At 36.7% G+C, this 25,997-nt stretch overlaps 1 protein-coding gene across 11 annotated transcripts in view; it reads right to left on the bottom strand.

The window, feature by feature from the left end:
• The window catches only part of PIK3CB (phosphatidylinositol-4,5-bisphosphate 3-kinase catalytic subunit beta), a 196,767-nt gene that overhangs the window by 77,961 nt on the left and 92,809 nt on the right, over window positions 1-25,997 (bottom strand). For 10 of the 11 annotated variants that reach the window (XM_027584438.1, XM_027584437.2, XM_027584433.1 and 7 more), the window contains 4 exons: window positions 23,194-23,417; window positions 13,577-13,756; window positions 10,428-10,598; window positions 9,455-9,532 (listed from right to left, as the gene is read on the bottom strand). In XM_027584438.1, coding sequence (XP_027440239.1) covers window positions 9,455-9,532; window positions 10,428-10,598; window positions 13,577-13,756; window positions 23,194-23,417 — 653 coding nt within the window. Of the gene's footprint in view, window positions 1-9,454; window positions 9,533-10,427; window positions 10,599-11,097; window positions 11,197-13,576; window positions 13,757-23,193; window positions 23,418-25,997 lie in introns of those variants that run through there. The other variant, XM_027584439.1, reaches the window with a different exon arrangement.

Raw genomic sequence — 25,997 nt, forward strand, 5'->3', positions numbered from 1 at the left:
TTTACCAAATATAAGAGGAAAAGTAGTTAAAGGAGTTAAGAGAATGAGTTGGGGAACAATAAATAAAGTTGGCTTTAGAAATGTGTACTGAGGATGTAAAAACAGGAGTCTGGAACTGAAAGAGCTATCTGGGCTACAGGCAACGGTTTGAGAATCATAAGCAAAGGAGGTACAGTTTTTTGAATTTTCTTACAAAGAGGATATCAGTAATTGTTTTCCACGATGTGAAGAATCCAAATGAGAGGAAAAACACTAAGAGGTGTTGCTGAGGCAAGGCCCACATGCCTCAAGCAAACAATCCATCTGACCTCTGAGTTCTGTGACCTCAAAACCTCCACAGTACTTCCTCTCTTTCCCCTCAGCCACACAAACCCAAACACATCCAGAATTTGACTTTGCCACACCCCAGCATCTCCAAATCACTAACTGCTACATCTCACTCTCTACCTACCTCCCTTCCAACTCACTCTGACACTCCTATGGGAAAATCTGCTTGCCCTCTTTAAGGCCTCCATTTCAGTGACCAACACGTCCCCCCAATCCCTGCTTTTCTCTATCACCTTTGTCTGCCTTTGCCTTCACCAAAACTCTGCCGATGTGTCTCTCTCTGTCACACTCATCCGAAGTCCATATGCTGGAAAACCTAATTACCTGCCTTTCCTCCATACTACATGTTTTGGAATCAACCAGCACCATGACTGACCAGTCTCAAATGTAAAATTATTCTTTTATCACTGCAAGAACATTTCTTACCTTTAATTAACTGCTGAAAACTTGCATAACCATTTACTCTAAGATGAGCCTTCCTCATATTCAATAAAACTATTTTAAAAAATAATGTAAAACCCCTATTTAAGCTCTTTTTTTTGGGTTAGGTTTTCTGTTAACTGAAGATGACATGCTTTGATGGATACCTCCTGTCTGTCAACCTATTCTATTTAGAAGTGATAAAATACTAGAATAATGAAATACTAGTCCATTATTATCTATAAGATAAGGAAAGTAATGAGAAATATCAAATTATGTAGCTAACAAAAAAAATCAGAATCCAATACTCACCAAATACAGATCATTGTTGCTAAATTGCGAAGTCATGTCAGTGGGCAGATTGAGGATGGCATATATGTTAGGATGAAGTAAAGGGTTTAAAGAGTATTTTTCTCCCAGAAAAATGCAGGTTGCTTCATATGCACGTAATGCTCCACAAATCTCCAAGTAAAGATGTATGGGGGGTGGGGTGGGGGTTGTCATCTATTCACACGATTCCCTCCCATAGGAACATGATGTTCCTAAGACTACTTTAATTCTACTCTAGGCTCACCTGACCTTAAATGGCCACAGAAAAGTCTCTGCTGCCTCAACCTTACCCAAAACCCAGTTTGAGGTAAAAATATGTGTACAGAATTTCCTGAAAGATACACAATATATTTATTTCTTTGGGAAGTTCAAATATTACCATTCAATTAAAGATAAACCATCACATAGTTGAATATAATACCTAGACTGAATTACTTTGGTCTCTTATAGAATGACTTTTCCTGGGGTGCCTGGGTGGCACAGTTGGTTAAGCCTCTGACTCTTGGTTTCGGCTGAGGTCACGATCTCAGGGTCCTGGGCTCTGTGCTCAGTACAGAGTCTGCTTAAGACTCTCTCTCCCACTATGGACTCTGAGAAACAAACTGAGGGTTCTAGAGGAGAAGGGTGGAGGCATGGGTTAGCCTGGTGATGGGTATTAAAGAGGGCACATATTGAATGGAGCACTGGGTGTTAAACGCAAACAATGAATTATTGAACCCTGCATCAAAAACTAATGATGTAATGTATGGTGATTAACATAATAAAATAAAATTTAAAAAAAAAGAGTCTCTCCCCCTCTGCCCCTCCCTGCCTGCATTCTCTCTCTCTCAAAATAAATAAATCTTTTAAAAAATGACTTTTCCTATTGTACTGTCAATATTATATTTTAAGCCTAACCAGTGAAAAGATTCTATAAAAGAAAGGTATGTGGGGGCGCCTGGGTGGCTCAGTTGTTTAAATGGCTGCCTTCGGCTCAGGTTATGATCCCAGGGTCCTGAAATCGAGCCCCGCATCAGGCTCCCTGCTCAGCAAAGAGCCTGCTTCTCCCTTTCCCTCTGCCTGCCGCTCTGCCTACTTGTGCTCTCTCTCTCTCTGTCAAATAAATAAATAAATATATATGAAAGATATGTGAGAGGCGCCTGGGTGGCTCAGTTGGTTAAGCATCCAACTCTTGGTTTTGGCTCAGGTCACAATCTCAGGGTCATGATTTGAAGCCCTGCTTCAGCCTATGCGCTCAGGAGGGAGTCTACTTGAGATTCCCTCTCCCCTTCTCCCCACTCATGTGTTCTCTCTCTCTTTAAAGTAATAAATCTTTAAAAAAAAAAAATGAATGAATCTCTAAATTCTACCTCTGAAACTAATATACTATATGTTAATTAAATTGAATTTAAATTTTTTAAAAAAAGAAAGATGTGAAACATTATTTTATCTACTGTAATGATGCTAGTATGGGTGTTGGTGCCCACTCTATCTCCTACTGCGTCTCCTTCAGAAGGAACCACTAACATCTCTCAATTTATAGTAGTATCAGGATGAGTTCCAAACACCTGAATTACTAGTTTGTTTATCTTAGGAGTTTCTGAATATAACTGATCACATTTTCTTTGTTTTGACCACTAGCTATATTGCAAGAGAGCAAAATCTGTAGTCCAACATCAAGCAGTTATGGAGAATCTTACTATATACATACTTACTGTGAATCTTGCTCCTGACTTTTTTGACTATTAAATATCCTCAATTATTTTCTAAAAAGTCAAAATTTTGTATAGGGACACTGTGTATGTGTTGAGAGAGAGAGAGACAAAGAGACAGAGAGGGATCAAGCACACGTACACTTAGCTCAAACATTTGTAAAGTAGGATTTGGTAAATCATAAATAAAATGAAATATACATAAGACACATTTTGCATCTTTTGTATGATAGGACAGAATGAATTTGAGGATAAAAATTCTATTCAGTCCTTACTCTTGGTGACCCTGAACATTTACGAGACTTACGAATTTATCACCTTTTGAATACGGAATAGTTTATTCAGAAAAATTACAAGTTTAAAGAAATGAATATTTTTCAATGTTTTTGTAATAAAAACAAGCTACTTAAATTGCTAAACTTGAAAATGTTAGCATCTCTTGGTTTTTGACAATTTTTGAGAGTAAGAACATTTAGGAGTCTACTCCGTAAGTACTCAAAAAATATTACTTAGTATTTAAAGAACCAAAACAAAAAATGCTAGCTGTAATTCCATCAACCAACTTCTAAAAGAATTCAGATATAAGGAATGAAGTAAAATTATGGATCAGGTGGCTACAAAGCTCAAAAAAACTCAAGTATAATAAACTCGAAAAGTTCTATACTAGCTATAAATAGCAACAGCAAAGGGTATGATCCACAAAAGAATAATAAAGACTCTAACCAAAGCATGGGTGGTAACAATAAAAAAAGAGACCCTGCATATTCTGAAGAAATGTGTTCAAATATTACTCATTATCTAATTAGTCAAAGTGTGATTTAAGACCAAGTCATTGGGCGCCTGGGTGGCTCAGTTGGTTAAGCGACTGCCTTCAGCTCAGGTCATGATCCTGGAGTCCCAGGATCGAGTCCCACATCGGGCTCCCTGCTCGGCGGGGAGTCTGCTTCTCCCTCTGACCCTCTTCCCTCTCGTGCTCTCTATCTCTCATTCTCTCTCTCAAATAAATAAATAAAATCTTTAAAAAAAAAAAAAAAAAGACCAAGTCATTAAGATTATATATCTACTTGAGAAATCGCCTAGTAATTTGCTAAAATAATTCAAGTTGATACACAGTTAAAAACAAACAAGAATACTAAAAGTGACCTACATTTAAAATAAAGTGGAAACAATAGCCAAACTATGGAAAGAGCCAAGATGTCTATCAACAGATGAATGGATAAAAAAGATGTGGTATATATATGATGGAATATTATGCAGCCATCAAAAAAAAAAAACAACGAAATCTTGCCATTTGCAACAACGTGGATGGAACTAGATAGAGGGTATTATGCTAAGCGAAATAAGTCAATCAGAGAAAGACATGTATCATATGATCTCACTGATATGAGGAATTCTTAATCTCAGGAAACAAACTGAGGGTTGCTGGAGTGGTGGGGAGTGGGAGGGATGGGGTGGCTGGGTGATAGACATTGGGGAGGGTATGTGCTATGCTGAGTGCTGTAAATTGTGTAAGACTGTTGAATCACAGACCTGTACCTCTGAAACCAATAATACATTATATGTTTAAAAAAAAAAGAAGAAGAAGATAGTAGGAAGAGAAAAATGAAGGCGGGGAATCGGAGAGGCAGACGAACCATGAAAGACTATGGACTCTGAGAAACAAACTGAGGGTTCTAGAGGGGAGGGGGGGTGGGGGGATGGGTTAGCCTGGTGATGGGTATTAAAGAGGGCACGTATTGAATGGAGCACTGGGTGTTATACACAAACAATGAATCATGGAATACTACATCAAAAACTAATGATGTAATGTATGGTGATTAACATAGTAAAATTTTTAAAAAGTTGTATGTTAATACAATAAAAAAAAAGTGGGAAAAAAAAACCCTGTGTTTTCTGAACTTAGAATTTCCTATAGTAGCAGAATTAAAGAGAAGTTTTTGTTTTCAGAAAAATCAATAAGCAAAACTATATTCTGAACTTGCATCACATGGAATTTTGTCAAAATTGTCCCATTCCCTGATGCTTGGTCTGAATCATCTTCAGGCTGTGAAAAGTAAAGAATTTTAAAGGACCATCATGCTTATCACAATCATGTTTTATTGTCCAACTTTAGTAAACTTCCAGAGACCCTTTTTCACAAGCCCCAGAACATTTGGAGAACAAGAAAAGGCAGGCTTTATCATGCAAAGAACTGTCCACTGTGCTACAGCAAGGATGTGCCAAAGCTACACACACAATTCCTGAATTCAACAATTAAAAATGTTTCTGTGTTGGGCAAGACATGAAACTTTTTCCCAACATTACACCTAATTTCCTTCTTGTTCAGTAATAATGGCCAAAATCCACTACTTTCTACCTTTAGATATGAGACACAAAAAAAGGTCAAGTGAGATGAACAGGATGAAATTCCCATGGTTTCATGAAGGGCATCACTCTGTAAAGAGGCAGATTTGTTCTGGCTTTTGGGAGGAGTGGTATGCTATCTTTAACTAAGAATATAAAGATGTTAGAGATAGTTACACTAAAATGTATTAATTCATAACACAAATATTTCATTACTGTTCCAGGCACTGATAAGAAGAGAAAAAAATTAAGATAGTTTCCTTCTTTCCTGAGGTTATATATATATTTAACAGTTTAGGTGTGCTGACACCCATGTAAGTAGGCTATGAGGTGTTATGATTTTCGACTAAGTGTGCTATGAGATGTACGTGAGCTTGAAATTCTCTGGGTTTATCCTATTTGTGGTTCATTGAGCTTCTTGAATCTGTTATATTTATGTCGTTCATCAGGAAAGCTCCCAATGATAATTTCTTTAGTTTTTCTGAACTGTACTCTTTTTCTTTCTGGAACTCAGATTACACAAATGTTCAACCTTCTGATATTGTTACACACAGGTATTTGAAGCTATAAAGAGTTTTTTTCTCCCTCAATCATTTTTCTCTATTTTGTTCAAATTGGAAATTATTTTTATTAATCTTAAAATTCACTGACTCTTTCCTTTCTCATTATCATTTCACTACTAAGTCCATTCAATGAGTTTTTAAGTGATAAGTTATTGTATTTTTCAGTCCTAAATTTTCCATATGGTTCCCATTTTATCTTCTATTTCTTGACTGAAACTACTTTTCCATCCTTTTCAATTGTGTCTGCCCTTACTTGGAGCAATTTATATGTAATAACTAACTTAAGATCTATGTAATCTGAGCACTGACACCTATTGATTATCATTATCCATAGAACTTGAGATATTCCTGGTTATTTGCCAATTAATTTTAAATTGCATCCTAGACCATTATGACCACTATGTTATAAGACTCTGGGTTTTGTTTATATCCTACAGAGAATGTTGATGTTTTAGGAGGCAATGGTTAAGTTCAGACTACAAGTTGCAACAAGCCCCTTGAAGCTATGGTTCTAATACCAGTTCAGTTTTCAAAATCCTTTGCAGAGCTCTTGGATCTGTCCTCTGTGTGCAGCATACAGTGACCAGACTGAGACCTGGTGGGAGCATATGCTACAGTTCAGTTTTCAAAGTACGTAGGAGTTAAGACTCAGATCCGCATTAAGTACAGCTCAGGAATAAACCTATAAGCATAAACAACTTTAAGGAGTTGCTTTCCCAAGCTCTTCCCACTCTTCAATCATCCAAGTATTTTTTGGTTGCCTAGGACTCCCCTTTTTTTAATCACCCAGCCAGAAAGCTAAAGCTTTATTCACCCACACTTCCTGCAACTATGCCAAACAGAAGAAGAAAAAGAAAAAAAAAAACCTGTGAGGATTTGCCCCATTCTCTCTACAACTCCTCTAATCAGAGAAGGTTCAACTCTGCATTTTAGGCCTGTCCCCATTGTTGCTGCTGCTGCCACTGCCACCACTGCTACTGCTCCCACAGGACTTCTTAGAAACTGGGGCAAATGACAAGAGAGAAGAAGAGGAAACAAGTAACAGAGGGGAAAAGTAGGGAAATTCTCACTCTCTGAGAGTTAGAAGAAAACCTCTTTCCCCCCAGAGTTCTAACTAGAGGGCTTCTTGAGTTCTGTGTGCACTAATGTCATCTTCTAGATTTGGGACAGCATTGAGTTCAGGCTTCTCCTGAATATTACGATACATACCTGAAAAGTAAAACACTACAAGGCTAAGAAAAGACTGATCAAGAAGCAATATGCTTCAGAATTCTAAGCACACTCACCTGGTCAAGACATTCATGTGCCCTTTAAGATCTCTGGGACTCTAAATATAATGGATTTTACTCCTGTGATTAGGTTATACTATTTGACATAACTGACTTTAAGGAAAGGAGATTATCTTTCATGGGCCTGATGCATTGGGGAGCCCTTCAAAAGGGACCAGGCTCTTCCTGGCAAGAAATTCGAAGTGTGAGAAGGATTTGATGCTTGAGAAATTCTCCGTTTCTATAGAGTTAAAAATAGAGAGAGCCACATACTCAGGCTTGAAAGATGCCTCTAGTAACTGAGAATAATCCCCAGTCAATCCCCTACCAAGACCCAGCAAGGAAATGAGAACCTCAATTCTATAACATTCAAGGAACTGAATTTGGCCAGTAACTTGAATCCCCTTGGAAGCACATTCTTCCCCAGAGCCTTCAGAAAGAAATACAACCCAACTAACCTGGATTTCAACCTTGCAAGAACGTAAGCAGAAAACCCAGCCACACCATGCCCAGACTTCTGACCAACAAAATTGCAAGCTAATAAACAGGCATTCAAGCTGCTTGGTTTGTGGTAATTCGTTAAACAGCAATGGAGAACTAATTTAAGGGGCTATTATAAACTTAATGCCAAAAGTATAACAACTTAGAACAAATTCTTCAAAAGACAAAAATTATCAAAACTGACGCAAAAGAAGTAGAAAACCTGACTATGCTTTAAAGAAATTAAATTCCTAGGGATGCCTGGGTGGCTCAGTTAATTAAGCATCCCTGACTCCTGATTTCAGTTCAGGTCATGATCTGAGGGTTGTGGGATGGAGCCCTACGTCAGGCTCTATGCTCAACGGGGAGTCCGCTTGAGATTCTCTCGCTCCCTCTCCTCTGCCCCATCCCCCCACACTTGCTCAGTCTCTCTCTCTCTCTCAAATAAATAAATCTTAAAAAAAAAAAGGAAATTAAATTTCTAATTAAAAACCTTCCCATATGGTGGCTCTGTCAGTTAAGCTATCTGCCTTGGGCTCAGGTCATGATCCCAGGGTCCTGGGATCAAGCCCTGCATGAGGCTCCCTGCTCGGCGGAGCTGGCTTCTCCCTCTCCCTCTACCCTCCCCCCTGCTCATGCTCATGCTCCATCAAATAATTAAAATCTTAAAAAAAAAAAAAAAAAAAAAAAACCTTTCCCACAAAGAAAACTCCAGGGACTGATGGCTTGGAGTAAATCTTACCAAATATTTAAGGAAGAAATAATACCAATCCTATATAAGCTTACTCAGAAAACTGATAAGAGGAAGCCTTCTCAAGTCAATTTGTAAGGGAAAAAAGATCAGGAACTTTTTTCTTTCATGGTGTTTGAACTATTTTACCTGTCCCAACAACCATGTTGTACTTCTGCAACTAGACAAAAATAAGGAAAGTTTAAAGGAAAAAATTGAATTACCACTAAAACAGAAAACAAAGGCTAACTGGCCATAAGCATACTCATTAAAAATTAAATCCTGAGAAAATAAGAGCCGAAAAAAAAGAAAAAAAAAAGCCCTATTTTAATGACAGCTAACCAAAGAATCTTTAAAGTCCATTTATAAAAGCAAGCCACTGGTAATCTTTGGCAAGTTGCTCCCGAATATATCCTCATGCCAGCAAACATCTCAAACTAAGTGAATCTTTTCTTGGATCACAAAACTATTCACTTAATTTCCTGCCAAGCAAAATAGGGGAAAATGCACACTTTACACTTTGAGAAAAAATGCCTTGTTAAATCTTTACTTAATTGTATGGGGTTATACAATAAATCGCCAGGTGTTAACAACTTGTGGTCCATAATGTAGTCATCTATTTTCTTCCAGGAAATGATACTACATTTTCTCTGTGTTCAATAAGTTTAAAAGAAAGGGAAAGGTCTGAGAAAGGAGGCTGAGTGCGGCTCTAAACAAGGCTGACAAAGGAGAGTTAAGCTTGCATAGGAATCTGTGACCTATAGTTTTGGCTTAAACTGTATTTGCTGAATTCCTGATCTAAAGCAAGTTCTTTTACATAACACATACAGGAAAAATGTCACTATATCCAGTACATCTCCAACTCTTCAAAGAATACTTTAAAACAAAAATCCTTAATTGTCTTGTATTAAGTCACCATATTCTATCTTGTGTAATTGACCAATATAGGGAAAATTTAATCTCCAATGTAACATTCATTGAATATTCATTTTGAGTGAATAACTCACTCATATCAGTTAAGTTATTCAAATAATGGAGCAGATAGGGGCACCTGGGTGACTCAGTTGGTTGAGCAGCCAACTCTTGGTTTTCGCTCAGGTTATGGTCTGGGGTCCTAGGATCAGGCTGCATTTGGCTCTGGGCTCAGCATAGGGCCTGCTTCTCTCCCTCTCCCAATGCCCCTCCCCCGCTCAAGTGCTTGCATGTGCTCTCTCTCTCTAAAGTGAATAAATAAATCTTTCAAAAATAATAACAATGGAGCAGGTAAAAAAAAAAAAAACTCAAATCTTAACAAGTACTCACTTTTACACTTTCTTCTGTGTTAAGTTTATTTCCCTTAACCAAGACAATCTGGAAAGGGTTGTTATTTTCCCAAACATGCTACAAAAGAATGAAATAGAGTATTTTAATTAAAGACATAAATATTCTATGCTAGCAATGAAATCATCTTATCTGTTCTCATGTCCATTGGCAAAATAATGAAAATAGACCTCTGAACTAACAACTGAAAATCACATATACTAAATTAAGCATCACAACCACTAGCACTTATTTCTTATGGCAAAACACAGGCAGCATTCCAATACTGCCAAGAGATTCACTAAATTAAACACCATAAACAAATTGTATTAAAGCTGTGGATGAATTAAAAATTGACCATTTAAATTAATATACAGTTAATAACTTAATCATCAAGGAGAGATTAAACATACAACTTGTTAAAACTGAGTAACTATTAAAAAATGTTAACTGTTCCAATCAATAAACAGAAACTTAGGATTTGCTTTATATAAATATATTCTGGAAAAAATGGTATCTTTGATATATCTAAATTCTAAAAGTATTTAGTAAGCAGAAGGCAAGTTATACCAAAAATGCTATCATAGCTTAGCTGACAGAAATGAAATACATGAGAACATCAACTATTTTGCACATCTAACTTTTCTACTAGAATGTCTCAAATTTCTCAAACTGCTCACTGAAGTCTACGTTTGGCTGTACTCTCAAGAAATTTCTAATTTGGTGTCATTTTTTGTGATACCAAAATAACACCAAAACCAGAAATAGCACATTCACATTTATATGTAGCTTGAGCTGAGGAAAAAGAATAGTAGCTAGAAAGATAATTACCAATAAATGGTAATGGATCTTTGGCAAATGGGCATTGGTTTTCACAGAAGGAGAAGTGAGCAGAGAAAATATGTGAGGCTTAAGCATACAACCTAACAAAATTACATGCTTTCTGGGTTACCAAAGGTTCACACATGAAACTTACAGAAATAATTCGCATTTTCTTTGGTGGTAAAGGAAGAGGAAGGTTTGATGAATTTCGATTTATGGCAGCCTCTATGGCAATCATTTCCTGTTCATACATCTTCTTGATCTTGAAACATTCCACAAGCATAAAATGGGGCAAGGTCCTGTTCATTACACAATTCCGGATATACTACAGTGGCAAGAAAGAATAAGGTAAAGATTTTCAAGCAGGGGCACCTGGGTGGCTCAGTCGTTAAGCATCTGCCTTTGGCTCAGGTCATGGTCCCAGGGTCCTGGGAAAGAGCCCCACATCAGGCTCCCTGCTCCACGGAGAGCCTGCTTCTCCCTCTGTCACTCCCCCCGCTTGTGTTCCCTCTCTCGTTGTGTCTCTGTCAAATAAATAAATCTTAAAAAAAAAAAAAAAAGATTTTCAAGCAAATACTTAAATCGACATAAGAATAATATTAAATGAACACCACTATACCAACTATGAAAATATCTTAACTAATGTCAAGAATATGAGAAATTAAAATCACAATATAAAATAGCTACCATTAATTAACACCTAAGTACCTAAGAACTAGCTACTTTTTATATTTATAGCTAATTTTCCTAACAACACTTTAAGAGAGATTTTCCTCCCTTTAATAGATGAAAGAACTAAAAGTCGGAAGAGCTAAGTTACATACCTGGCATCTTTACAGCTGGTATCTTTAAATCTACCTTTTTTTTTTTTTGCTAAACCTTTAAGAAATATATATCTCAGTCTAGATGTTTTTGCCTTCTCTTTGCACTTAATACCTAACATTCTGACCAACTGGCTCACCTTTCTAAGGGTGGGACTTGATTGGTAAAGACTGTGATATCACAATGCAGCTTTGACCAATCAGTCAGGAAAAGTGGACATGTAGTACATATGTGGTCATTTCTTCACATCCTGAGGTGGTCATCTTAGAATTTCCCATGGATCCCTGAGGCAGACCTGGTACCTTTACAGAACCGGGCTCCAGAAGATAAGCATTACTATCTCCCTTGCAAAAACATATTGGCTAGATTAGCTTGATACTCTGTTTTATTTCCATGAGACCAGAACGACTCTCCAAAGGCATATAAGAAAAGGAGTGGTTATTCACATTACCGGGGATGCCTAACAAACTGAATAGAAAGAAACCTAATGTTTCCTCAGAAGAATAAATTTCCTATATAGATTCAACATATTATATTCAATTCAGAACCACAAAATACTTTTTTGTTGAAATTTAAAAAAATTCCAGAATGGTCTGTAAGTAGGAGTTACATATTATGATAAATATATTCAATCAAAAATTTTTCACTATGAAATATGTATCATTCCACTTCCTTCACATTCCTTTACCTACATGGTATACTTTCTCTCTCCTACAACCTTGTACAAAACATATACAAGCCTTTAATTTTCTTAATAATAACAAATCCTAAAAAACAAACAAACAAAAAACCCCACAAATCCTAGTTGTGGCAAAACAATATGCCCTCCACTAATCGAGGTTAAAAAAAAAAAATCACAGCTCCTTATTGTCAGCCATCACTTAATACATGGCATGCCTGTATCCTTCTTGCTTAAAACAAAATAAAAAATCACAAGAGTAATGACATATTTTTCTAAAATCCTGTTACTATTTACCTCTAACTTGGCATTTAGCCTTTATTCTTTATGCAATGACCATTTCTCAGTCTCCAAATATAATTTCAACAAAAATATCTGCAAGTTTCTTGAAGGCAAAGCCAAGATCTATCTGATAAATAGCACACCTCATGGTGGGGGAGGGGTGTTGCACTGCATTCACTTTATTTATTTATTTATTTAAGATTTTATTTATTTATTTGACAGAGAAAGAGAGCACACAAGCAGGGGAGGAGGAGAAGCAGGCTCCCCCCAAGCAGGGAGCCTGACACAGGGTTGGATCCCAGGTCCCTGGGATCATGACCTGAGCCAAAGGCAGCCGTTTAACCAACTGAGCCACCCAGGCGCCCCTCACTTACCTTATTTAAACTCCAGTTTACTCCAAAAACAATCTGAGGCACTATACTCAAGGAACTCATGATTGCATGGAAATAGTTATGTCAAAGATGGAGGAAAGTTTCTGAGGATGGTCAGACCTAATGCTTACAAATTTTCTACCATATATGGAGGTAACAAAAAGCAGAGGGAAGGGCAATTATACCTATAAATGTTAAACTGAAGTTTTCTAATTCACAATGAAAATTTATAAGACCTTGTTAACGGATAATCACAAGTAAGTTTTTATACAATTTAATTAGTGACCATTTAATAAAAATCTTGTATTTTACTTCCCCCAGAATATTTTCTACCTAATTATTATGTTTATATGATAACATAGTAGGCAGTAGCAAATTTTATTAAGAATTCATTATGTCGGGGCACCTGGGTGGCTCAGTCTGATAAGCATCTGCTTTCAGCTCAGGTCATGATCCCAGGATCCTGGGACTAAGCCCCTCGTCGGGCTCCCTGCTCAGCTCCCTGCTCAGGGAGTCTGCTTCTCCATCTCCCTCTGCCCCACCCCACACCCCGCCTTGTGCACTCTCTCTCTCTCTCTCGCAGATAAATAAATAAAAGCTTTAAAAAATAAAAAAGAGGGGTGCCTGGGTGGCTCAGTCATTAAGCGTCTGCCTTTGGCTTGGGTCATGATTCTGGGGTCCTGGAATCAAGTCCCGCCATCGGGCTCCCAGGAGTGCGGGAAGCCTGCTTCTCCCTCTCCCACTCCCCCTGCTTGTGTTCCCTCTCTCACTGTCTCTCTCAGTCGAATAAATAAATCTTTAAAAATAATAATAATAATAATTCATTATGCCACAGGAAATGATATAACACTGAAACAACCAAAAAAGTAGAAACATTTAGATACATACATTAAATATATAATCATTATGCCAAAAATATATATATGCATAACTGCAAGTAAACAACAAAAACATGTCAAAATTTTAACAATAGTTATCTCAGAGGTGGGTAGGATTACGAATATCTATTATTTAATTCTGTATAATTTTCTGTAGGTTCTAAATACTTGACTATAACAACACATTTTTATCAGAAATTTAAATTGTTAAATACACACACGCACGTGCACACACACACCCCTCTGGAAAACTGATAGTTAATACACATACCTGGAACTGAATGAGTGGGTGATCACCAAACACATATTCTACTCTCCCACTGACTTGCAACACATAGTCATAGGGACTAACTTCATCTTCTTTCCCATGAATAGTCAAACGTTTTTGGATTGCCAGTTCATTTATTTTGATAGGATTCATATTAGGAGATATTTGAAAGCTAAACACATCCTAAAAAGGGGAACAGAAAAAAGGAGCAATTTTATATTTGTGCTGAAAAAACCCACTTTACATTTATACTTATTACTATATAGTATATACCCATACATAATATGTACATATATATATTACATATGTATACACTTTACATTTAACATTCCAGTACATTTTCCTATTTTCTAAATATAATCTGTCCATAACAAATTAAGATTTCTGATAATTTGCAAGTCATCTTACACTATACAAAGTGTTACAGATCCCACAGGTAAGATTCATATTTAACTACAGTGTATATTTAACTAAAGTTTACCACCAGAGAGTTGATCAAATGCATTTTCAGTGAATATCTTTATATTTTTAGTATCTTTCTTTAAAAAAGATACCAAAAAACCTGTAGTTGTTCAAATGTAGTCCATACTAAGAATTTTATGTTGTCACTAGTAAGAAGAGATCTATATAACAATTAAATTATAAATGAACAATTCAGTCCAATTTTATAAACATGTAAAAAGAAACAAAGCTTTCATTAATGCAAAACAAGGATATAGTCAGGATTGAATATTATCAAATCTGCTCATCAAAAATCCCAAAAGTACAGATATTAAAGATTACTTAACATCTGAAACTTCTCATAATCTAGCAAAATAATTTCCCACCATATGATCACATACCGAGAATTTAAGAAAATTCACTATCTCCTAAAGCAGCCAACTGCTACTCGGGCTGTGATTGTTAAAAAATTCTCCCTACTGACTGGAGATTGCTTCTGCAATATTTCCACCAAGTCACCTCCCTTTTCCACAAGGTACTTCAAATTCCAACTTTTTAAACCTAAACTTACTGGGTGTTCCAATCTATTTTCTCTAGTTTTTTTTACCCTTTTTCTCCTAATTTTCTATATGAGTTGGTGCAATATGCATCAAAGCATATGAGCCAGGATCCAGAGAGTCATTTGAGAAGTCACATGACTCCACTTTCCTCCCCTAACTCACTTCCCAATAAGATACCAATGATCTCATATCCTTGGGTTGCCAACTGTCACCTCCTCTCCATCTCCAATAACACTCTTCTACTTCAGCAATTCTTCGTCTTTCTCCTAAAGAGCAATATAGCTTCTTATTTAATTTCCTTGCACTATCCACCTCAAAACCTTCATCTACCTCAGAAAGTAATCTACCTTTAAAAAGCGAATCACAAAGAGATATGATACTTTTTTAACATAACATAAATAGTCATAACTGTCTAAAGCAGTGCTACCCAATAAAACTCTTTAAAAAGGGAAACAGTCTATTCTGTTCCAATGCAACAGCCCCTTAGCCACAGTGGTTCTTGAGAAACTTGATATGTGGCTAGTGTGAAGAACTGAATTTTAATTTTACTTAGTTTAATTTAAATTTAAAATTAATGTACATATGTGGCTAGTGGCTACTCTATTTAAACAGCACAGGTCTGAATAATAAGGCCTTATACTCCTTAATATATCATAAAATTATTTAAAGTTCCCATTTACTATTTCATAAACTATTTATTTATTTATTGAGAGACAGAGAGAAGGAGAGACAGTACAAGTGGGGAGGAGAGGGAGAAGCAGGCTCCCTGCAGAGCAAGGAGCCCGATGCGGGGCTCAATCTCAGGACCCTCGGATCATGACCTGAGCAGAAGGCAAACGCTTAACTGAGCTACCCAGGCACCCCCATAAATAAACTTTCTAGAAATACAAAACTAGAGGACACACTCATCATCAGATAGCAAGAACTTACAAAAAAGACCAGAAATCAAAACCGGGCTTGAAAAACGGCAGATATTACAAGTAAGACTCAGAAAATAAAACAAGTTTGGTTGATGTGTGTCAAGAATTAAAGGTGGTTTGAAAATTAATAAAGAGCAAATATATCTGAAGAAGAATCAAAGAGAACGCCAAGAAATAAAACATATTAAGTGAAATTTAAAACTCAATGAAAAGAAACATGGCAAATTTTAAAAGATTTTTTAAATTTGACAATATCAAGTGTTAGCATAGATGTGAAGAAACTAAACTCAAAGTATTTCTGGTAGGAATGTAAATTTGAAAAACTGTTAGGGGGCGCCTGGGGGATGGAGTCGGTTAAGCAACTGACTCTTGGTTTCAGCTCACTTCAGGATTTCAAGGTCATAAGATTGAGCCTCACACTGAGCCCCTGCACTCAGCCGGCGTCTGCTTGGGACTCTCTCTCCCTCTCCCTCTGCCCCTCCTGCTTGCGCATGCATACTCACGCGTGCGCACGCTCGCTCTCTCTCAAAATAAATAAATCTTAAAAAAAAAAAAAAGAAAGTAAAAGAAAAACTGTTTGGCGTTATCCGATTACACACATACACCCATGACTCACCAATTCTGCTTCTAGGTTTATATCTAATAGAAATACATAAATTGATGTTATTTCATACAAAGCAATGTTGAACTTGATATGCTCTGTGTGTATAGATGTATATAACATGACAACTGAGAAAATCTGAACACTGACTAGAATTTGAGGATAAAAAGCAAGCAAAATAAAACTAGCAAAACAAAGAATAAGAAAGATAAGCCACACACAGGGAGAACACATTCCCAACACATATGAATGACAAAGATTCACTACTCCCCAAATACCAAGAACTTACACAAATCAGTAAGACACACACAACACAATTTTAAAATAGTCAAAAAACAAACAACAGAAATATGAATGGTTCATAAATACGTGAAAAGACATTCCTCATCATCATTTCTGAGAGAGATGCAACTGAGACAATGAAAATACAGTTGACACTTGAGGAACATGGGTTTGAACTGCGTGGGTCCACTTAATTACATGGATTTTTTTTTATAAGTACAGGATAATACCGTAAATGTATTTTCTCTTCCTTATGATTTTAATAACATTTTCTTCCCTCAGCTTACATTATTATAAAAATACAGTATACAACACATATAACAAATATGTGTTTATCAACTATTTATGATAAATCAGTAAGACAGTAAGTCTTACTAATCAGTAAGTCAATGGGAGGCTATTATAGTAGGAGGAAAGTTTTGTGGGGGTCAAAAGTTTTATGTGGATTTTTGGATATGGAGGGGTTGGCACCCATAACCCTCGCATTGTTCAAGGGTCAACTGTACATTTGCATAATGGAATTGTATATAGTACCAAGGGCTCGAAACTTTCTTTTAAAGACCAATCATAGTATCATGATGATTACATTCAAGTCTTCTGAAGAACTACTGGTGTGTCTCATCACCCATGTTAATTTTCTTCACATAAACTGTTAATTGGGCTGACTTGGTCAGAACTCAACTGGTTTTTCCTGTATCAAGCGATTTTCCAACATCTCTTTTAAATACTTGACAAAATATTGCACCTTTAAAAGACCTGTAATTCTCCTGAGGAGTCAACTCGCATTGTTTTGCTCAATGCTTACAAACAGCTGCATGAGAGACTACCCAGCAAAGACACTGGGCATATGGATGGGACAGAAACTTCTGTTTAGCAGGAAGGGAAGGGATACAGTTCATTTGTGACTACATCTATATCAGATATTCAGACAATGTCTACACAGGCGAAGAAATACTTATTATTCATAGTTTTACTGTATGGGCTTCATTGTTTCTCACACTTCTGCCCATGCTTCTGATATATTCTCTGAAATTCCCCAAAAGTATAGTCTCTACCTCCTTCTTCCTTCTCCACAACCCACCCTGTTCCCTAACACACAGGAGACTATTTCAAATGCCATGTGCCCCTCTCCCTTAATTGTTTATTTCATATAACTTATGCTGGCTGAGGTTAAAAAAACACAGGTTTGAAAGTGATGCTCGGGTTTATTGGCATCCTTAACAAATTAGGACTCTTGGAATTAAAAATAACGCCTCTCTGGTCTGGCTGCTGGGACTAATGTTCTTCAAAACTGAAACATGATAGTTCCATGATTATATTTATCTTGCTAAGTCCTAAGAGCCCTAATCTATGCTGGATAATACTGACAATGTGGTCATCTAAAATTTCACGGTTTTCATAGAAACTACTGTCTATATTGCCCAACTATCTTGTAAAACCATTTTTTAACCTATATGAGTACTTTGTTACACTTCATCTCAAGTTTAGTGTTCCTACATACTGCTTCCTAATGTTGGTCATTAGCAGTAATGATGAAATGGCAAAATGAATATTTTATATAAGTCAGAAGAGCAAAAAAAATGCATGTATGAGGGATCAGTATGCTAACGATCCTTTATTCTGGTATCATCATTCTTATTTCTTGTTGGTAAAATATTCATTCACTTATGAAATGGTACTGGTAATAAATCACGAATTTGGGGTTTTGTTTTTATTTTTAAAGATCTTATTTGTAAGTAATTTCTACACCCAATGTGGGGCTCGAACTCACAACCCTAAGATCAAGAGTTGCATGCTCTACCGACTGAGCCAGCCAGGCACCAAATTTGGGTTTTTTTAAAATGGTCTTAGTTGCATAAACAAAGAGCGATAAACTCTATGTGGCTTTCCAAATTTCTTTAATAACTTAATAATGTTACTAGTCTATATAACATAAAACTAGGAATTTTTTAATCCCCAGGGAAATGCTCAGCTAAAAGAAAAGTAAACTAAGGAGAGTTATGATAGCTGTATCCCAACTATCTGAATATTTGACATGTATAATGAAGGGAAGACTGAATGGATAAACAAGAAAGGACAACCACAGGGACAGAAGTCATAAAAGGCTAGTTTGAATTTTTAAACATATTTTATATAAAAATTTAAATATGTGCTTGCCAAAAGTGAAAACATGCTACTTCAGAAGGCTGAGTGCTTCCCCGAGTACTGAATGTATTTGGTCAGAGACACTACACTATATAAGGGATGGTGAAAAGATTTATTATATAAAGAATCTGACTAGATGATCTTCAAACTACTTTCAGCATTAAAGTCTATGACTGTTGGAGGGGAAGATGACAGCAGAAGAGGAAGAGAAGAAGATCACCTAGTCCCATGAATACAATAAATAACTATCAAATCCTCCTAAATTAAATACCCCAGAAATGAATCTCAAGACTGGTAGAACAAACTCCACAACTAAAGGTAGAGAAGAAGTCACACTGAAGAAGGGGTGAATTGCAGGGATGAGGCTTAGAGGAGAAATATATCATGGCCTGTGCAGTACAAAGGGAGCTGCTACAGTGCAGAAGAACAAGAGACAAACTAGCATACAGAGAAGCCCAAGGGGAAAAGGAGTCCACAGAGCAACCAGCAAGAAAAGAGGGCCCGATTTCACAAGTTCTTGCAACCAGTGGGGCTTAAAGTCTACAATTCTACAGTTAGGGGGCTTGGTTCAGGGAGAGCCCCGAGGGATTAGAAACAAGGTGGAACAAACAGCCCATGGAAATACAGCATGGAAACAGAGATCTTTAGAGGGCCTACAGTACACAGAGGGGAAGATATTTGCTCAACTCAGGGCAGGAGTTCCAGAAAGGTAGCCCTTACAGAGAAACTCTGGGGGTGGGGGGGAGGAACTGCCTGCGCCCTTTTCCTTCCCTATCCCTCAGCATAAACACAGAACCACCTGAGGGAATGAACACAGCACTGGCACTCACGTGTAACTTGCTTACACCAAGCCCTGTCCCCACACTCTTATGGATCCATCCTTCCCAGTCATGCTTGCCTCGGTCCTACCACAGCATGCCTCCTCACCCAGAGGACCAGCCCAAAGCCCTGACAGCAACATGTCTCATATCTCCCGACCCAGGAGTTTTGTGAGGCCTCGGTTCCAGTGGCAATGCAACAGATCTCATTTCATAAGCAGACCAGAACACATCTAGTTAAAATGCACCACATTCAGGCCCTGGACCAAACACTGCGCACAACGGGCAAACAAAGCCTCTGCAGACTATTGACCTGAAGGACAAAGTGGCCAGGACACAATAGCAGACAACACTCAGCACACAATAGGGATGCTACTGGAAGCACCAGGCCGTGAGGAACAGGGAACACTACACTGCAGAGTACTACAGGACCTCTTCTGCATAAGGCCATTACTCACAAGAACAGAAGATGTAGCTGACTTTCTTAACACATGGAGGAACAGGCACAGACTTAGACAAAATGAGAAGACAGAGGAATTTGTCCCAAATGAAAGAACAGGCCAAGGCCAGAGATATAAGCAAAACAAATGTAAGTAACATGCCTAAGGGAGAATTTAAAGCAATGATCATAAGAATACTAACCAGACATAAGAAAAGAGTAGAGAACATCAGTGAGACCATTAATACAGAGAATAAGAAAAACATAGCAGAGATAAAAGGCTCAATAAACAAAAGAAGAAACATGTTTGATGGAAGAAGCAGAGAACAAATAACCTAGAAGACAGAGTAATGGAAAATAATCAAGATGGACAAAAGAGAAAAAAGTATTATATGAAACAATAACGGACTTAGGGAACATAATAATCCCATCAAAAGTAATAACATTTGCATTATAGGAGTCCCAGAAGAAGACGACAGAGAAAAGAGGCAGAGAATTTATTTGAAGAAATAATAGCTGAAAACTTCCCTAATTTGGGGAAGGGAACATACCCAGATGGAGGAGGCACAGAGAAACCCCAACAAAAACAACAAAAGCAGATACACACAAAGACGTTATAATTAAAATGGTAAAATATAGAAATAAATAAAAAATATTAAGAGCAGAGAGACACAAGAAGACAGTTACATACAAAAGAAACCCCATAAGGCTATGAGCTAATTTTTCAGCAGAAACTTTGCAAGCTAAAAGGAGTAGAAGGATATTTTCAAAGTACTGAATGGTACAATCCTGCAGTCAAGAATACTCTATCCAGCAAGGCCATCACTCAGAATAAAAGAAGAGATAAAGAGTTTCTCAGACATGGGGCACCTGGGTGGCTCAGTCATTAAGCATATGCCTTCGGCTCAGGTCATGATCCCAGGATCCTGGGATCAAGCCCCACATTGGGCTCTCTGCTCAGCAGAAAGCCTGCTTCTCCTTCTCCCACTCCCCCAGCTTGTGTTCCCTCTCTCACTGTCTTTCTCTCTCAAATAAATAATCTTCAAAAAAAAAAAAGTTTCTCAAAGAAAAACTAAAGGAGTTTGTGACCATTAAACCAGCAATGCAAGAAATATTAAACAGAGGACTCTTTCAGGGGAAAGACCAAAAGTGAAAGTATGAAGATAGGAAACACAAAAACAGTAATGAATATTTTTGTAAAATAGCAGTCAAGGAACTCAAAAAACAAAAGATTATAAAATATGACAAGGTACACCTAAAACATGGGAAGGAGAGTAATAAAGGATGGGTTCAAACCTAAATAACCATCAACTTAATACAGACTGCTATATGCAGAAGAGGTTATATACAAACCTAATGGTAACACAAATCAAAAACCACTAATAAATATGCACAGAATAAAGAGAAAGAAATCCAATTGTATCACTGAAGACAACCAGCAAACAATGGAACAGAGAAAGACAAGAAAGGATCAGAGAAAATCTTAACAACCACAAAGCAGGTATTAATATGGCAATAAATACATATATATCCAATTACACTGAATGTAAACAGACTAAACACTCTAATCAAAAGACGTAGGGTGACAGAGTGGATAAAAAAACAAGACCCATCTATATGCTGCCTATAAGACACTCATTTTAGACCTAAAGAAACCTGCAGAGAGAGACAAACCAAGAAAGGAAATCTTAACTACAGAGAACAAACTGATGGTTACCAGAGCGGAGGTGAGTAGGGGGATGGGTGAAAGAGGTGACAGGGATTAAGGAGTGCACTTGTCATGCTAATAACTAGGTGATTAAAATACCTTTTTTAAAAAACTAAAAGTAAATAAATAAAAGAATTTGGGGAAAAATTCTATGACTGCTTGGAATCCAGTAAGATTTCACAATATCTCCACTTCTCTTCTAACTTCAAAACATTTATTTTCACATATACTTTGTTACAATGATGATTATATTAAAATGTGTATATCCAGTAGAGATCTGACCCATATGTAATGAAATGCAGACTGACCTAGATGGGCAAATTGCCCTGAGCCAGTGTTTTCAAGTTGAATGCTAGTCACCTTTCAGTGGTAAAATTGCCCATTCCACCTCTTCCAACACTGCAGAATTCCCTAAATAGTATTTTAAATTTGATCTTGAGACTTTATAATATCCAAATCTTGATTTAAACTGAACTTTAGTCTCAACATATCTCGGAAGAAAGCAACAAATTTTTTTTTTAACCTAGATAAACCTCCTTTGTAAAATGCCAGGAGGCTGGCTCCTTCTTTCCTTCTTTTGCATTTGTTCTTACAAATACTTAGAAACACACTGTTGGAAAGGAGACAGAAGTGAATAAAACTGAAACACCTGGATAAAATCCTGTCTCTACCACGAACCAGCTATAAGGACTGGCAGCAAAAAAAAAAAAAAAAGAAAGAAAAAGAAAAACTTCTCTCCCTTTCATTTTCTTCACTGTAAAATAGGGATGATAACATTTTATACAGTTGTTTTAAAGGTGGAAAATATATTAAAAATACCTTTCATAGTTCTTGGCATGGTAAAGTGCTCAATATAGAATGGCTACTGAAATGGTTTATGTCATTATCGTTATCACAGTAATTGAAGAACAACACAAACTATCCTTGAACTCCTACCATAATTCTAAAGCTAGATCCTCTTTGATAAAATGACCACACTAAATACAAAGGCAGTATCATAATCTGGTTTGTAAAACAGCTGTGACCATTCAGGTATAGACTGTAAATACACTCCAATATAATGCCTATTTCCGTTATCACCACTTAATTACATATCACAGAATGCACATATAAGAATATGGGAAAAAAGAGATCATTTGAACAAACCTTTCATTTTATAGACAAGAGAAAAATCAAATGAGAAAATAAAACATTTACACTAAAGAACATTATCTAGACTGGGGTTGGCAATCTTTTTCTGTAAACAACCAGGCTTTGCTGACAACCTGTGACACATTCCTTCCTCCCTCCCTCCCTTCCTTCCCTCCTCTCTCTCTTCCTTTCTCTTTCCATCTTTTAAAAATTCCTTGAATTTTACCTCCCTTTAAAATATAAAACCCAGAAACTAATAATACACTATATGTTAATTGATTTTAAATAAAATTTTAAAATAGTTAAATAAATACATAAATTCATACATACCATTCAAAAACTGCAGTTTTCCAACCCTGATCTAGACTAATACATCATTGCATCACAAAATCATACAGGTGCAAAAGATGTGTCACTTCTGATTGTTATACGTAATCCTAAATTTATTTCCATCTTTAAATCTAAAAATGCTCTTTGTAATAACATTTACCAGCTATCTCCTCTACGACTGATGCTGCATTCAGGTAAAAACCACAGATTTATTACAATGTATTTCTTAAATAACATAATACTACCTGACAATTTTCAAAATGAACAGCCACAATGAGCTTTCCTCCATATAGTTTATCTTCTAAGTTTTCAAGGATTGATGGTTCATGTTCTGGTGGATATGTCTGCTTTAGCCAATCCATCCAAGACAATCCCACAAGCGACTGAATCTTTTCCTCACTGAATTTGCGCATTTTTATTCGGAATTCATTCACTTCAGGATCCTTCAGTGCATCAAATTCATGTAGACCTAAACAAATTTTTTTTAAATGTCATTTTGAGTAGCTAATAATACAAGAGAATACAAAATATATTCGACCAAATACATTGGATATGTGGTTCTTATCATGCAAACAAAACTGGGCAGGAAAATATTATGAAAGATCGAAAGACCATCCAGAAAAAATAACAAATTTCACGTACAGAAGATGAACATATAATTAAGATTTCTAAAGAAGACAAACTTGAAACCTTTGAAGAATGTAGCTGGGTACCAGTTTTAGGAAGATAATCACTGAAATAGTACACACTTTAAAACCACATGTAAAATATCCAGTTTTTCTTTAAAAACCAAGTAAATCACATTTGATATATCTGAGAAAGCCTAAGAATCTGAAAACTTTTAAATTTAAAAGACTTAAAATATAAGCTATTACTTAACTTAAAACTCAGTAAATTTAAATTTTATAGATTAAACTTCCAATTCACTGTGATTTTAACAATGGTTATATCAATTAATCAAAAATCTCAAAAAATTATTTTGTTGTACTTAATTATGAACCACTTCTACCATGAAGACAACTAAATATAGCAACCTTTTCATAAACTTATCATTATCCTAATAAATAATTCTTGAAACCTACAATAAATGAACATGCAGAAATTTTTATACATAAACTTTTAACTGTGAGATTAGCAAACATTTTAATTTAAAGATTATTCAAACTGGCCACACCTCATGACCCAGTACAGCTTTTTCTGCCCACAGGTCCTGTCCCCATGTTTAATAAAACCACCTTTTTGCACTGAAGATGTCTCAAGAATTCTTTCTTGGCCATGGGCTCTGAATCCCAGCAACACTCCAAAACTACATCAATACTGTGCATGTATTGAGGAGACTTTTCAGTGTCAGCTCTCATTCTTTTAAACTGATGTTTAGGGACTCCTGGGGGGCTCAATCAGTCAAGCATCCAACTCTTGGTTTTGGCTGAGGTCATGATCTCAGGGTCATGAGATCGAGCCCCACATCTGCCTCTGCACTCAGCAAGGAGACTGCTTAAGATTCTTTCTCTCTGGGGCTCCTGGGTGGCTCAGATGGTTAAGCATCTGCCTTCAGCTTGGGTCATGATCTCCAGGTCCTGGGATTGAGCCCCACATGTCAGCTCCCAGCTCAGCAGTGGTGTCTGCTTCTCCCTCTCCCTCTGCCTTTCCCCCTGCTTATGACCGCCCTTTCTCTCACAAATGAATAAAAAATCTTAAAAAAAAAAAACTTTCTCCCTCTCGCTCTACCCCTCCCCCTCAAATAAATAAAAATCTTTAATAAATAAATATTAGAATCAATTGTGGCATTAAATATAGAAAAATAAAAATGTTTAAGTTGCACAATGCAGCAAAGTTAAAACCTTGACGGTACATTATGATTTCCTGGATAGTTTTAGATCTGAATGGAAATACATACTCTAAATCAGTTATGAAGGAAGTGTAACTTATGCAGACTAGCTGAGGCATTTTGGAGCCTCTTCCACAGCACTGTTGAAACTATTTCTACCCACAGACATAGGTATTACAGGTAAGGAAAGGAAAATGAGTACCTAATACATTTAACAAGAATCACACTCTTTATCTCCCTTTATCTACTAAAACTCTATCTAATCTACTTTCTAAATGTTTCTCAACTCTGTCTACTTCTCCTAGTTCCTGCAGCCATTAATTTAATCCTGGCCATCACCATCCCTCCCTTGGATTATTACATCAGTTTTTCACTAATTTCTCTATTCCCAGTCTTAATCTTTCTGATCCATTCTCCATTTTACAATCTGAATAATCTTTATAAAATGTAATCTGATCATGTTACTCCACCACTTAAATCCCTTCGATAGTTTCCCAATTGCTTTTAGGAATCAGTCTCTAATTCTTAATATGGCCTGAATGGCTCCACATACTCTGAAGCTGGCTAGCTCTCTCATCTTCCTGCTTGTCCTAGCTGTCCCTTGATGCAAACCATAACCAATTACTTTTATTCCTTGAATAGGCCATTCTTCACACATGCCATTCCCATTTGATTATCCTTCTTCCAACTCCTTCTACCTGTTCAACTAGTCATCAGCACTGAAGGCACAATTTAGCCGTGTGTCTTCTATAAGGCCAACCCTCTCTCACTCAGTTCATTTTACGTCCTTGACTTATAGCAGTTTACACACTGTATTGTAATTGTCTATTTACTGATCTCTATTTCCTACAGCACTGTGAGCTCCAAGCAGACAAAGACCATAATTATCACCCGAGTTCACTGCTGTAGTCCCAATTAAAAACACTTGATATATACTGTTGAACTGCAATTGCTACTGCTTTGGTCATTTTTTCAATATATTATAAATAAGAAGCTTTGCTCACATAACTGTTAGAACCAACTGAAAAGTACAGATTTCTTTAATTCATCCCAGACTCACTGAATCTCAATCTCTGAGAATCTACTTTAAAAATAAATAAATAAAACTTGAATTTAGAAACCATTACAAAGATTTCTTAAAAATAGAAACTTCGCCAAAAATAAGAAATTAGGGGGGTGCCTGGCTATGCAACTCTTAATCTCCGGGTTGTGAGGTCAAGC

This window comes from Zalophus californianus, chromosome 1 (genome assembly GCF_009762305.2).
Source record: "Zalophus californianus isolate mZalCal1 chromosome 1, mZalCal1.pri.v2, whole genome shotgun sequence".
Classification (NCBI taxonomy): domain Eukaryota; kingdom Metazoa; phylum Chordata; class Mammalia; order Carnivora; family Otariidae; genus Zalophus; species Zalophus californianus.